The following is a 15,507-nucleotide window of genomic DNA, read 5'->3' on the forward strand; positions in this document are numbered from 1 at the left end:
CTCTGTGCGTGTTGCTTAATGTGTGTCTACATAGCCATAATTTGGTAAAATCAGAATACCACAGTACTTTTTGGCGTACTATAATGAATTACAGCATTGTTTTCCAGCGTTGCATAATCAGAACGACGAACTGCTGGTTTCCCAGAAGAAGGCCATACTTGAAACATTGCCACAGTATTTCCCAGCCCAACACAAATGCACACAGGCGTAGACAGGCACAGTTTGTACAGAGGAAAACATAACCACTCACTGACACTCATGCCAGCACAGACACACTCACACCTTTGGCTGTGGAGTTTCCCAGTGTAGACAGACTTCACCCTGAGCCCATCCTAAAATAGGAGGGGATGGGCCAAAACAAAAACTGACTCCAGACCGACAAAATCTGTCAGTCCAGAGAGTAATGAGTTAGAAGAACAGAGACTTGGACTTGAAGGGATAGACAGTTGATTTCCTGACACATTTTCGAGAAGCACCCAGGAGAACTGTGACTTTGAAGACTATTATTTTGTTACATCTACCTCGAATCTGGACATATTACTCAGTCATATTTCAGTACAGCTGTCTAGCATTGACAGAAAACCTGGTGGAGTGTTTTGTTCTTTCAAAACCACAGGCGATATCAGCACTGTTTGTGTCAGACTGTCGGCTGAAAGACTGAGCAGCATGTCAGAGGAGGTGAAGCCAGAGAGCGTGTCGCTCTGTCCTCTAGGCACAGCAGCTGCCCCGGAGCCAGAGCTGCTGTGTATTTTTGGGACAGGGGACTTGGGGCGCTCTCTGGGCCAGCGTCTGCTCCAGTCGGGCTACAGAGTGGTATATGGCAGCCGCAGACCTCACAGCTGTGGCCCCTTGCCTCAGGGAACTCAGGTACAACATATTGCATGACATCTTCTCAAACTCTGGAATTCACCCTTTCTTTTTATTATTGAGGATTGTTGTCGTTATAACAGCTGATACTTCAGAAACCGTGTTGCATGATGGCTTAGAACCAACTCAAATATCTGTACTGATAAAGGTTAAAGTGCGTAGTCTGTTTTGGGGGAAAAAAAACAAACTGTTCTTATCAGACTTTGAAAGCTGACTGAGCTAAACAAGGTCACTGATAATATGTGTGTGCACGTGTGTCTGCAGATGTTGCTGTGCGTTGTTTGTGTGCTACATTCCGAAGTGTTTTGTTTTCATATTTCATGCAATATGTGCTTAAACTAGTAACACACATGTCTGAAAATGCTGAGCCAGTTTTTACTGAGTTTGTTTCCATGTGTAATGGCCACACATGGTAATAGTGCTGTGTTTGTGTGTGTTGTGCAGGTGATGAGCCATGCAGAAGCAGCCCAGTCAGCCAGTCTGGTGTTTATTTGTATTCACAGAGAGAACTATGACTTCCTGGAGACACTTGCACCTCAACTCATGGGGAAGGTACCTTGTTGCACAGTCAGATGCTTTTGTGTAACATAGCAGTTGATTAATTTCGAATGTTTCATCCACTCCGCTGATTTCATTGATCGGAAGGTGCTGGTGGACGTCAGCAACAACCTCAAGAAGAATCTATATCCTGAGGCCAATGCCGAGTATCTGCAAAGGTAAGAGGAAACTAGGCAATAATGTAATTACCTAATTCAGACAAGTTATGGACCATGTGGTTTGAATCATCACCAGTTGGTGGAACATGAAGCAAACGTTTGTTGTTTGTTGTCCAGGCTGATCCCTGGAGCTCATGTGGTGAAAGCTTTTAACACTTTGTCGGCTTGGGCCCTGCAGAATGGACCCTCAGATGCCAACAGACAGGTACTGAATATGTCTGTTTCTGATGCCGCTGTTTCCAAACCCCTTACATATTGAGAATAAGATTCGTTTAAAATGATTGATACATGTTCCAAATTGGGTCTTCTTTTGCTATGTAGGAATGCACCTTTTTTTTTCCTGGTTGGTACAGATCTCATTTTGAAATTAAACTAGTCACTTCTGCTTGTCAGATTCTTCCTCCAATGCAAAACTACAAGGATTTGACAGTTATCCAATGTGTTCACACAGTGGGGTGTTGACCAACAAGTTAAAAATAATAGTCTCTTTCAGAAAGGAAAACATTTCAGTCCAAATTATATTATTAACTCATTTGAAGTTTTGATCAAACCAAATCCAAGTAAAATAAGCCAAATCGGAGGAGTCAGCCTTATGTCTTTGCTGTGAGTGCCATCTCTGATGTATCCTTGAATCAATTAACTCCACAATCTCTCTTAGATCTGAGCTTCTCTTCACATGCTTTGCTCTCTCACTCTGTACTGCAAAGCTGCAGCATATGTGGGTTTTTCTGTTTCATTTTGATCTGGTTGTGCAATCCCAGAGGACAGTAAAACCACACAGGAGTGTGTGTGTGTGTGTCTATGTGTTTGTGTGTGTGTTGTGGAGGGAGTATGTTTATGTATCGGAGTGTGTTGGTGTATTTGGAGCACCATCAGCAACATTACATATGTTTACTTAGTGTTGTTAGTTTTTTACCTGCTTTCTTTGACTAAATTTAGCGTTTCATACAGGAAGCCACAGTATCTCCACGTAATTTTAGGTTCAGTCCTCTGGAGTCAAAACCATCCTTTCATCATTGTGTGTACAAATGCATAATCATAATTGCATAAATATAAAATAATGAAGACACATACTCCTCAGGCGTTCTTGAGTTCTTTAAAAGCTATGGATGTTTTCATCCACCAGGTGTACCTGTGTGGAAACAGTGCTGAGGCGAAGCAGGCAGTAGCGGAGACATCCACCAAACTGGGCTTCACTGTTCTGGACAGGGGGTCTTTGTCTGCAGCCAGAGAACTGGAGGACTTCCCCCTGCAGCTGTTCCCAGAGTGGAGGCTGCCACTACGTCTGGCCTTTGGTCTCACCGTCGTCCTCTTCATTTATGTGGTCATTAGAGATGTCATCTACGCGTATGTTGTACAGGGGAAAGACATCTCCTTCAGAATCATGGTGTCCTTGGCCAACAGGGTACAATTAAGATCATTTGTTCCTCTTTGAAAGGCAGCCTCCAGGTGTGTTCTGGAGAAATCTGGTGCATGTTATCCTCACAATAATCTCTCCTGTGCTTATTCTTCATCATTCAGGTGTTTCCCGTTGTGTCGCTCATCATGTTGTCTCTGTGTTACCTGCCTGGTGTCATAGCTGGTTTCCTTCAGCTCTACAGAGGAACAAAATACAGGTCAGACATCAAAACAAGATGGATTGTTATTTAGTTCCTGCACACGGGTACACTATTTACAATATATTTTATATGTTGTATAATACAAATCAAAGTATGTTTGTTGCAGGCGTTTCCCTGACTGGCTAGATCGCTGGATGCTGTGCAGGAAACAGCTGGGACTGCTAGCACTTGCCTTTGCCTTTCTACATGTGCTCTACACCCTCATCATCCCCATAAGGTGTGTAACAGGTGCACACATTGTGATACAACTTTTATCTGGAATCTCCCATTAAAGCTTTGTTGCTTTCAACCAGACCAAATAATGACAGCTTTGAACATGGAAGCAATCGCATCTGTAACTTACACTACTGCCAGTTGCCAGATTATTATCTCCACCTAGCTAAAACTAATGCAGTAATTAGTTATTAATTTAAACTAGATATTTAAATACAGTTAATAACAGCCCTACAATAAATCCTGCTTTAATGAATTTTTAGTTTGTGTTTGAACTGTTCGAGAGAGGTGTTGTTTCAACTGTATGTACATTCTGGATGCTGCAGTTTCTGCTGCTGTTGAATTGTTTTATGCTTTCTATTACGTTATATATTATGTATTATATAATCCTACTCCGATCAGTAACACTCTTCTAACACCAGAATAGGCGGGAAATGAGGGAGGACCCGCTGTCCAAGATATGTGGGAGAGAGAGGCACATTGTGCATATACTGACAGGGTACAAGACTGCACTTACCCAGGGGAGTTACAGATAGGGTCACAACAATTTCCTAAGAGCACTTGCTGACATCTTGGAGCAGGATTGACAGAAAAGGCATCAGACCCACGTGAGAGCAGCTCCATCCACCCAGTTCATCAGGGAGGTCATATGGTCTCAGGAGGGGATGAGAATCATCCTGATTGAACTGATGTTCCCGTGGGAAGATGGTTGCAAAGAGGCCTTGGAGAGGAAGACCACCAAGTACCAGGACCTGGTCCAACAATCCAGGGACAAAGGGAGGAAAGCCGGGACATTTCCAGTTGGGTTTCCTGGCACAGTCTGTGTGGAAGATGCTCTCAAGTTTGGGAATAGCGGGAAGGGAGAGGAAGACGGCTTCTTGCAGGTTGGGGGAGGCAGCAGAAAGAGCCCCTTCTTGACTGTGGAACATGTGGGAGGAGTTGAGCTGGAAGCCAGGAGAAGATGGGCAGCGACTGGCCATCACTGCTGACCTACCAACTGGGGGACTCTGCTTTAAGGTTAAAACATCACAGGAAAGTTGGATGCCACCTGACAATATCTTTTAATGGGTGACAGCTTCAGTCATAAGAAAGTGACGAAAGGTGTTAGCATCTAGATGTATCTAACATTACCTGAGAGGTATTTCTAAAATATATTCTACTCCATTTATTAGTATAAATGGGGGCTGTTGTATTGGACTCCATTCGTTTTAGCTAGGCGTAACTATAAAGCATAATAATACTAGGTGTTAACAGCATGTGCAACCAGGAGATTCAAAGAATTAGCCCTCAGATTCTTAGGAACACCTAAATAAACTTAAAGGGACTTTATTGTGCTGATGGTAAGACAGAAAGAAGGTAGCTAGCTAGGTGGTTGCTATTTTTTGGATGGATTTTGACCGGCAGTCACTAAGAATGAGCATGAATGGTCACTCTTGACCTTGGAGTTATTTGATGAAACATCTTCATGCAAGATAGACTTATCAGCTTTTATTCAGAGTTCTCAACTGCATCTCACACTCCTCCTTACCAGATAGAAGTTGTTCAGTTGTCATGGAGATAACATGAATGAAGTGTGGAACAAGAGTAACAGGATAACAGGATGTTCACAGTGGGCCCTGGACATTTGCTAGGACATTAATTGGTGGGTAATGTGGTGTTGCTAGGAAGACTGAAGGTGGTTGCTATGGTGATTTAGGGTGGTAAAGGACTAAACTATTGCAGGGTTGATAGGATGTCCATAGTGTTCATAGCCATCTCAAAGGTAGGTCTAACTTTTCCTGATGATTTTTCTCTAAAAAATCTTGCCATTTTCATCCCCAGATATTATGTGAGATACAAAATTGGTGAAAGTACCATCTCAAAGGTAAGGCAGCTACATACCTAGAAAAAATGGTTGATACATTAAAATCTTTGTGTTTGCATAAAAAAAATAAATAAATAAAACTTGCTTATTCATATGAAATCAAAAAGCCATGGTTTTGAATAATAGTTATCTGTTTCTATCAGTACAGAGATGGTTAATCAACATCTCTCTCCTTTGTGTACTGTCACTTTAAGATGAGGGAGAACCGTACATCAGTGTTTGACACCACCACCGCCTGGCGTAGTGACTCTTACTATGCAATGGGGATTCTGGGATTTGGCGTGTATCTCCTGTTGGGAATAACCTCTCTACCCTCTGTCAGCAATGCTCTCAGCTGGAGAGAGTTCAACTTCATACAGGTGGGAACTGGCATGTGTGTCTGAATCATATGATATGTTGGTATCTGGATGTCTGAACTTTAGTGTGTAACACACTTTCACAGTGACACTTTGTGGACACAGAATTTGGCTGAATCCCTGCATCCTGTTTACATGGTGAAACATTGGTGGCCACAACTGGAGGAATGAGACTGTGGAATTTTTTATAACAGTTTCCAAGGCAATCTGTCCAACAGATTTTCCCTCAGCGCATGTTGGTGTCGGCTCGTGTGTGTTTTCCAGGAATTATTAAATGATAATAAGCTGGTAATAGGCGTAATATTTACTGAACAGAGATGTTCTGCTGTTATCTTTGTTTGCTGCCTTCATTTGAATTCGGGCTCGAGCTTGTAGAGATGGATTTGAGTAGTTGCCATTTCCTTTTTTCATGTTCAGCCAATCAGGAGAAAGTGGGCTTTTAAAGAGGCCTCTTAAGGAGGCCTGAGCTAATATTACCTGTTTCTCAAATGAGGGGCTGCATAACACACTGTTTTGAATAAATATTGACTTTTTTGAACTCTGAATCATACAAAGCTTCTCTTGTGGAGTCCCAGAAAGAATAATATAGAGCTGGAAATGAGTAAAACAGGTCTGCTTTAGCCACAAAAGGAAACTGAATGTCACACAAGCGCATTTCCAGTCATTTTAGTACCATTTCTATGATATTTTCATGGTGAAATGAATACAAACAAACTCATTGGGAAATTTAATTTGAGACAGTTGATTATCTCACCTCTTCACTGTGGCCTTGAAAAGCTGCAAATGACAACCATTGATTGATGATTCAGTTAACACAGAGACACATGCTCACAATATTAAATAGGTTCACTTGGTATCCAGCTACAATGTGCCTGCTGGAGATATTTTAAAGTGCGTTATGAAATTTGAAATAGTGTACTTCCGCTATTGCACATGTTTATGCTCTAGGCTGCTGAGGCTCAGTTAGTGTGGAAAGTTACAGAGAGGCTGCTGGACCTTTAAGGAATGTGGATACTGGCAGAAAAACTGTTTTCTGCGATTTTCACTTCATGTCCATTAGCCAAGATTCAACCTATGACAGATGAGGACGATTCTGTGCTCCAGCCTAGATGGAATGTAGTCACATGGGCCTGATTGCTGTTCCCAACTCCCTATTGGAGGTAATCTGTTGAAAGGGTGTTAGTGATATCTCATTCCCTTGCTAAATCTTCCACTGTGATTGTTTTCACTGAGCAGACTCAAATGTTTACCTTTTTTCACACTTTGACCAATCAAAAATGAAATCGGACTCACCACAGGGAACAAACTCATTCATAAATGTAACTGGGTCATGTCAAGCTCATTTTCTCATTCCACACCCCTCCCCTTTACTCCAGCCCAAATTAGAGCAGTGCTTTAAATGTTAAGTTATTCATCAAATGTAGTTTGAGGGGCATACATTATCCTTGGCCACAGTCTTTAGGTTTTGTTCATGTGTATGGAGTGGATCTATGGGTCAGTGAATGTGTAAGTCTGTATGTTTGTGTATGTGTAAGCACATTCTCTATCTACTGTAGCTGAATTGTCTCTATCTATGCACACAAGGTAGATGAGTGTGTTGGAGTATGTGTACATGTGTAGGTCAAAAACTTCTCTTTAAAGGCCATTCTATCACATTTCATCTTACTGAGCCTTTCACATTATAATAATGTGTTTTCAGTGAAAGTGAAACTATGTGAATCTGTGAATGCACACACACTGAGTATAAAGTTATAATTCTTAACTAATTATTCTCCCTTCCAGTCGAAGCTGGGCTACCTCACATTGTTCCTCTGTACCTTTCACACCTACCTGTACGGCTGGAGCAAGTTCCTTTATCCCTCTTCCTACAAATGGTACACTCCTCCGGCCTACATGCTCAGTCTGGTGTTGCCTTCTGCAGTGATGGTGCTCAAGCTGCTGCTCCTCCTGCCCTGCGTGGACCGCACCCTCACCCGCATTCGACAGGGCTGGGAGAGGACTGATCCAGAGGATGTCAGCAAGAAGTTGCTGCTAACATAGGGCTATTACAATAACAGACAAAAAACATTGGTATTCACAGAAAACAGACTCAAAGACAATCCTTGAGATTTATAAGCTCCGTCATCTGGTAACCTCACTTCCTTGTTTTGGATGCCTTCGGTCCAAGACTATAGGCTACAGTTGTTCTGCTCTCCATTGTAAACACATTCCACAGAGAAAAATCATTCAGTCTCTTTATGTAATCATGTTGGAATTGTTCCATTTTGTAAACATAGCATATAATACAACAGCACTGTATAGGTTTTCTTGAGTTACACAAATACCCTGGACCTGCATTGAGAATCATAGATGCATGTTAAAACTGCTATGCTGCATTTCCGGCAGCTGCCCTTCTCTGTTGTAAGCTCATGTCTTTTTCTCCTCTAGAGTTTCATAATTGCACTATACACATGTACAGTCAGTACTGTTACAGACTCTGACTCAGAGACGGGCAACTTTGTTGTATTTCCTTATAATCAGCAGCGACCATTTGACAGATTTGTATATCTTTGACTTTCTCAACAACCTTGAGCTACTGTATATGGTGGCTAATGTTTATTGGACAAACTTCATATATTTTTCTGCTACTTTGTGTTCTCACTAAAGTGTTATCACTGTAAAATGCTATTCAAAGTAAACTTCATTTTGACTGAACAGCATTGTCTTATCTCTCTTTCTCCATGCCATTTATATATATCTCATCCTGTCTGGAAGCTCAGTCAAACTCAGAGTTTTTCCCTGCTGAGTTGAGTGTGCTCTGTCTAGTCGTCTCGGTCTGATCCCTCTCCAGGGTTCATCCCCCCGGCTGATCTGATGCCGTTCTCCAGGAAACATTCACTCTGAGCTATAGGCTTCTCCCCCAGTCACCACTGGGTCTCATCACATCAGTGGAGAGAGGAGCGTGCAGACTCCTCCATCACAGAAGTCTTCTGCAGAAAGGATGAAATATTCGGTTGTGACAGTACAGATAGGCCCCTGATGTTGCGCTGCAGCAAGTCAATTTTGCAAATCATGAAGGGAGTGAAGAAAGCATAGAACTCAGATAAGTGTTAGTTGTTAGCGACACATGATCAAGCATTAATCTATAAACGTTGACAAGGAGGCACACACACAGTAGGTTGTCACATGCATGGATGCATTCAAAACACAGGGCACACAGACACACCTGTAGGCAAGGAAGGAGGAAGGAAGATGAGTTTCACAGTCAACTGAAATATTAATAATCTCAAGAACAATTGTGCTACATTTGGTAAATCAGACTACTAGCTGCTGAATTGTGAAACCTTGTATGATTCCTTGTATGGAATCGTACAGTGTTATGACAAGTCTTATAGGTTAGGGTTGTGTGTATAGATTTGTGGTAAGAAATGATGTCAGACATGAGGATAATGATGTGCGACCATATAGCATAATGTATATGCTATTTTAATGTGAAGCCTCATTTTGCTTTTATCATAACTAAAAATTAATTTGTTTTCTTTTAGGACATACATTTGCTGAGCGTGACACAACTAAAAACAGAGGGCAGGGATTATTTGCAGAAGAAAATGATCTACATATTAACCTGTGCAAAATCAAAAGATAGTGGACAAAACAATAAGCAAACTAAAGAGCTAAGTGGGATATAAAAAATAGTTTTGTTAACAATATTCTCTGTCTTTCTTTGGGACTTGTGATCGACTGGTCTTTAGTAAACTTCCTCACAGCTTCAAAGTATTTTTTTTCATTAATCATGAATGACGGGTTGGCCACATGGGGAGCAGTGCTTACATGTATGCCATTCAGATATCAAGAATCAATAGTTTCTGTATGTTCCTACAAGACCTTTCAACAAAAATAGTTCCAACAAGAGATTTCTATCTTCAGTTTACAGACCAGAATTCCATGATGTAAAATCATCTTCCTCAAAATATCTTTTTGCAATGCATATATTGACTAATTACTTTATTTTTGTAACCACTGTATAATTCATTCATTGATTTTATAATTAACATAAACATTTGTCTCAGATATGTCTTTCTCTCTCTATCGCTCTCTCTCTCTCTCCCTCTCTCCCTCTCTCCCTCTCTCTCCCTCCCTCTCCCTCTCTTCTTTTTAAAGATCTGTGAGGTAAAATGTCAAAATTGAACCAACACAAGTCATGTAAAACTTACTGTATCATGGAAGAATTTCAGTGCCATAACAGTGTGTGTTAAATGTTTAAAATAAAACAAAGGATCCACTTTGCTGCAGTGGTGTATAATGTATGAAGTGTAAGTTCAGTACACCCTGACATTATAATTGCAGAAGGTCTGGTTACTGTAGTAGCACAGTATACTTGAGTATAACTTTAAATCGGCAATTTTAGGCCAAAATGAGAACTAAAATTGCAGTTAATCACGTGCATTTGACTATTTCAACATGAGGATGATTCTGTTGATTCAACAGAAAGCACTGTGTGTGGCATAACACTTTTTTATGTTACAGAAAGTTGAAGCCTAAAAAAATAGAAGTGGATAAAGGAAGGAAACACAAAATCACACAGACAGAAATAGGGAAGCGGTGAGTGTCCAAAACCCAACCCTAATTCACTGCCGTGCACACAGTCCTCACACAGATTTCAAGGTAAGTTCTACACATGCAAAATGCATTAAAGTAATTGTATCATCTGTGAACTATTTTTAATTTTTTTTATGCTTTCCTGTATTGTAGAATTCGAGGCAAATAAGAGTAAATTATGAGTAGCAACTCAAAAGTGGTAGATTTACTGGATCAAATCTAAATGTTTTCCTGGCGTCTTTTGTCTTTATATCAGATGCTGTTTTTACTTGCACTGCTGGTGCTGACAGGATGTGCTGCAAGTCCTCAAGGTAAAAAAAAATAAAAAATCTTCAAATTACATCTCAGACAGTTACAGAAAATTTGTTGCCTTTTGATATTTCTTTTATTTTTTTGACTTCACTCACATGTTGTGCAATACTCTCTGAAGAGAAAATTCTTAATGATGTTTTGAAATGTGCACTGTAACTGTTAATAGCAGACATTTAATTTGGAAAAATATCTATCTAATATATATATATATTTTTTTTTTACTTAAATTACCTATTTACAATCACCAATTAGAAAGTAAAATTACCAATTCATGACTAACCATAGCTGTTCATGGTTCATGGACAGATATTGTGTGACTTGGCAAAACACTGGTTCTCATTCCACTGTCAACCAAGAATAAATTCCACTATTTGCAATAAACCTGACCTGTGCAAAATCGGACAAACCAATAAGCAAACCAAAAAGCTAAATGGAGAATCAAAAAGGCATATCTTAACAATAAAGAGTGGCTATCATTTTCATAAGATTTGTAGTCGACATCATAGCAAGTATTTCCTTCCTCAAAGCTTCGAGTTTTCTCAGCAGTTCTTACATGTGTGCCAAAAGACTCAGTGGTTTACATGGTGCAGTATGTTCCCAGTTTCCTTTGACAGTGAAGGACTTTCACTCCAAATATAGAGCAAATTCATAATTTTAAACAAAACAAAAACTATAAATAGATAGTAAAAACATATTTCTCTCTCATTTTAGATCTGTCAGGTAAAATGTTCACCTTCCCACAAGAAACCAACACGGCTTGTGTGAAGCTGAATACATCACAACAGACTTTCAGTGCTGTAACCGTCTGTCACAGGTAATGTTGAATGTGCAAATGCATAAACAAAAGTGTATTTCTTAATTTTGAAAAGTATGATGCATAATAATGTTTTTATAATGCCTACAGGTCCTTTACAGACCTCAAAAGAGACCATGCCCTTTTCTCTTTGGCCACACCTGCCTCTGCCAATGACTACCTGATTTTTTGGGATGAAACAAATAAGGAGATGGAGCCGCATATCAAGGATAGAAAGACAGAATATGGAAGACAGGACTACAAGCCGAACGCATGGCACTCTATTTGCTCCACATGGGATTCTGATTCTGGACTGGTGCAGCTGTGGATTGATGGACAGCCTTCGATTAGGAAATTCATCAGCTCAGGATCCAGCATCAGAGGATCTACTATAATTATTCTAGGACAGGTGCAGTTTTATTGATAAGCATAATAGTTAATAGCCTTTCGACAAATGATTTATATGCTAAGGTGGTTTATTGTGTGTCTCGTGTGTATAGATGTCAGAACAATGCCGCTTGAATTTACTGTCTTCCAAACCTCTGCACTCTCTACAGGAGCAGGATTCCCATGGTGGGGGCTTTAACGCTAAGCAGTCTTTCGTTGGCATGATGTCTGATGTCCACATGTGGGACTACGTCCTTTCCCCCTGTGAGATCCATAACTACGTTGATGAACAGAACTTCACTCCAGGGAATGTGCTCAATTGGAGTGCACTGAACTTCCAGATCATAGGCAGAGTGCTGCTAGAGGAGAAAGTGATGACATGTCACTGAATGTAGAATGTAGAATAGAAAGTATAAATGATCAATGTCAGAATTCTATGTTACATGATTATTTAGTAAGGGAGAGGTTCTGATTTTTTCAACTCTATCATAAAACAATAATCACATGAAAGTATGTTATGCTTTTCAATAAATACGTTCCAGGAAGGTGTCACCTCACAGCCAGTATTGAGGGAAGGAAGGATTATGTTTACTGTCTCAGCATACATGTAAATTCGAACGTCTCAAGTGAAAAGGGTGTTGACCCAAACGCAGAATCTGCAGGCTGTAAAGGCAGATTAAAAACTGAATTTATTGTGTCGCTGAACACAAAAATGTTCAGCCACAGGAAGGCACTCAGAATGGCAGACTGGCAACAGCACAAAAAAAGTGAAAAGTTATAATTAGCTGACTCGCTTGTATCAACACTATTAAGAAAATCCTTTAGTTTATCGCAAAGATTTTTTTCTTTAAGTGATTATCTTAGATGACTTATGACTGGCTGCATTGTAGCTTTAAAATAAAAACGAGACAGCTATGACGTAGTTAGCTATCGTATCATTTCCTAATCTGTTTTCATTTCTTGGTCAATAAATAAAAATCTAAATTGGCCAAGAGAAAAATAAAAACAATGAATCAAATGACATGTGATGTGGAACGGGTCACTGGTTGTGATTGTCCCTCAACAGATTTTCCATCTGTATGTTTGCTAAGATATTTATCCTGACTAACACATAGTCTTGGTTTTGTCCATGTATGGTTCAGTCTTACCGCCCAGACGCTTTCTGCAGACTAAAAGTAAAAGGTTGTAATGTTGCCCCATGACTCCTCGATGTGTAAGTAGATTCTTTGGGTTTTTTTATTTTATTTTATTTTTTTTACATGTTAGCCATAACAACTTTATACTGCAATAATATCTGGGCTGTGGATCATTCTGCTTATTTTGAATGTCCGCTGACCCCTACTGGCCAAATATTGATAAATGCATCTTTAACTTAGTTTTGATATACAGATGAACTCATCTGATCTTGGCCTGGTATTCTTGAAATAAACATCATCAACTTCATTGAACTGGACAGCACAACTTTGTGCATACTCTCCTGTATGTGAATGGGGCTATACTTGGCAGAGGGCTTAAGTTTCTCCATGTTTCATCACTTCTCCCAGTTCTTTGATAATAAATCACACACACTCCCACATGGACTTTCGATTGTTCATGCAAGTCATTCTGTGCTGACAGATGCTGCCAGTCTCTCACTCAGTAAAATGACTACTCTCTCCTATGGATCCATTCTTCATAATGAGATGGACTACACCAGTCTCTAAGGCTAGTGATGAACCAAGCCATGTTTGTGTTACCTTTTTCTCCTAACTTATTGGATGAATCAAACATGAACTTTATGTTCATAACAACAATTGACTAAATTACCAATTTTGTCCATATAGCATCCTTCTGTTATGCGTGTCACTCATTTCATTAATTTGTAAATTACAATACAGAAAAAAATCCTAATTATCTATTAAGAAAATTTCTTGGTCAATCTACAGCCTTGTGCTGAGCAACAGTCAGGAAAAGTAAACAAGTCCAAGGTGCAGAGGCAGAGGCAAACAAGTTCTCTGATAATAAATCACACACCCTCCACGTGGTGTTTTGATTGTGTGATTGCGCTGCAGATGCTGCTGGTCTCTCAATCAGTAAAACTACTAGATCACAATGAGAAGGACTACACTGCTCTCTAAGGCTGAAGATTACAAAGCCATGTTTATATAATAAATTACCCTACGTTTTGTCTCTGAAGAAGCTACCAGTTCATGAAGGTCCAGAAGTAAAAACCCAATGCTTTTTGAGAGGGTAAAGCTCATGAGGAGACACTGATGCCCAGTGATTCTAGGTGTTTTAAAGCTCTAAAACCTTAGCAAAAATCAGCTGGAACAACAAGCACTTATGTCACTCTTCTGGTAAGGACTTGTAACATTTGCTCAGACTGTGGCACTGGTGATGCTGCAGGATACTTCCACAATAAATTAGGCTGTCCAATAGCAGTTATAGCAGCAACACTACACACCTGATATTCCTGTTGAGAACTTAAAAGAGCGTCTTGTGTAGATTCCTGATGTAACGCAGGGCAACAAGAGTTTGAAATTAATTAGCCGATTCCTCTTCGGTGTGACGCGCAATACGTTGTCACATTCATGGATGCATTCAAAACACAGGGCACACAGACACAAACACATACACCTGTGGGTAAAAAAGAAGGAAGGAAAAATAAGAGAAAAGGGAAAGGAAAAATAAGTTTCACTGGAAACTGAAATATTAATAATCTCATGAATGACTGTTCTACATTTGGTAAATAAGAGAGCAGAGAAGCAACTGCTGAATTGTGAAACCTTACAGTGGAAAGGTTTATCAATACACAAACAATAATGTAATGCAATTGCGGTGCAATGACAAATCTTTTAGGTTTGTAGGTTAGGGTTGTTTGTATAGATTTGGGGTAAGAAATGATGTTCCACATTAGAACAGGTTTGACTTGTAACAATGCACTGATATACAAACAGGCATGAAGATTCTGTTTGTCATAATTTTATGTCCAATGCAAATGATATACAGTAGTCTAATCGTCTCAACAATTTACCTGAAATGTTTTCTTAGAAATTTGGTAATGTGGTATTTTATATATCCCACTGTTTTACCATTAAAGCATCTTTCTGGCTCTATTCAGATAATAATTGTTTGGAATATTACAGGGCTGAAAATCCACTGGTAGTTGTTGCTTATACCAGTGGATGAAATTCTTACTTTGCTGCAGGGATGTATAATGCATTTACTACATCCTCACATTATTGTCACGGTATGTGTGGTTACACATGAAGCACAGTATACAGTACATATGATAGCTTAGTTTGCACCAGCAATTTTAGACCAACAAGAGTAATAAAATTTATCATGAATGAGTTTGGTTTGCTCTCTAATGCTCAATTGTGTGGGTTGTGAAATAATGTGAATCTGCACTTGATTCCTTATGCCGGGAACACACTGCCTGTGTTGCTTGTGCGTGGTGGCTGCGTTGCTGGACTGCTGCAGCTTGCACGCATGTGTGTTCATACTGGCTGCGTGTCTGCTGCTACTGCCAGCTCTATCTCTCTACATAGCGTTTACAAGCTACTCGAGTGTTGCATAACTACCTACTTACATTAATTAGCCCAGATAATGCCAACGTACTCATGAACAGAGAAATACAAATATACAGAAACACATATACAGCAATCTTACAACATTTTCAAAGCACTTTATATTATATACATTTGTCCATCAACATTATTTAATACATTCATTTTACTCTCAGTGTGACTACTTTCCTTTGGCTGTGTCCTGATCATCGATGACATAGTCACCAGGAACGAGGCTTCTAGCCATAGCTCAA

The 15,507-nt window shown here is 39.8% G+C and overlaps 2 protein-coding genes across 2 annotated transcripts; both read left to right on the forward strand.

The window, feature by feature from the left end:
* Positions 1-278: 278 nt before the first annotated feature.
* On the forward strand, positions 279-8,329 carry LOC130172872 (metalloreductase STEAP4-like). The gene is made up of 10 exons (XM_056381822.1): positions 279-867; positions 1,312-1,419; positions 1,513-1,583; positions 1,701-1,788; positions 2,710-2,988; positions 3,105-3,199; positions 3,309-3,419; positions 5,237-5,279; positions 5,474-5,638; positions 7,418-8,329. Exons 1-10 carry the CDS (start codon positions 667-669, stop codon positions 7,673-7,675), a joined length of 1,419 nt encoding a protein of 472 aa, XP_056237797.1. The 5' UTR covers positions 279-666; the 3' UTR covers positions 7,676-8,329.
* Positions 8,330-10,195: 1,866 nt separating this feature from the next.
* On the forward strand, positions 10,196-13,158 carry LOC130172261 (C-reactive protein-like). The gene is made up of 5 exons (XM_056380846.1): positions 10,196-10,279; positions 10,470-10,524; positions 11,237-11,339; positions 11,430-11,727; positions 11,876-13,158. The coding sequence occupies exons 2-5, from the start codon at positions 10,470-10,472 to the stop codon at positions 12,092-12,094; spliced, it is 675 nt and encodes a 224-aa protein (XP_056236821.1). The 5' UTR covers positions 10,196-10,279; the 3' UTR covers positions 12,095-13,158.
* The last annotated feature ends 2,349 nt before the right edge of the window (positions 13,159-15,507 follow it).

Source organism: Seriola aureovittata, chromosome 7, assembly GCF_021018895.1.
Source record: "Seriola aureovittata isolate HTS-2021-v1 ecotype China chromosome 7, ASM2101889v1, whole genome shotgun sequence".
NCBI lineage: Eukaryota > Metazoa > Chordata > Actinopteri > Carangiformes > Carangidae > Seriola > Seriola aureovittata.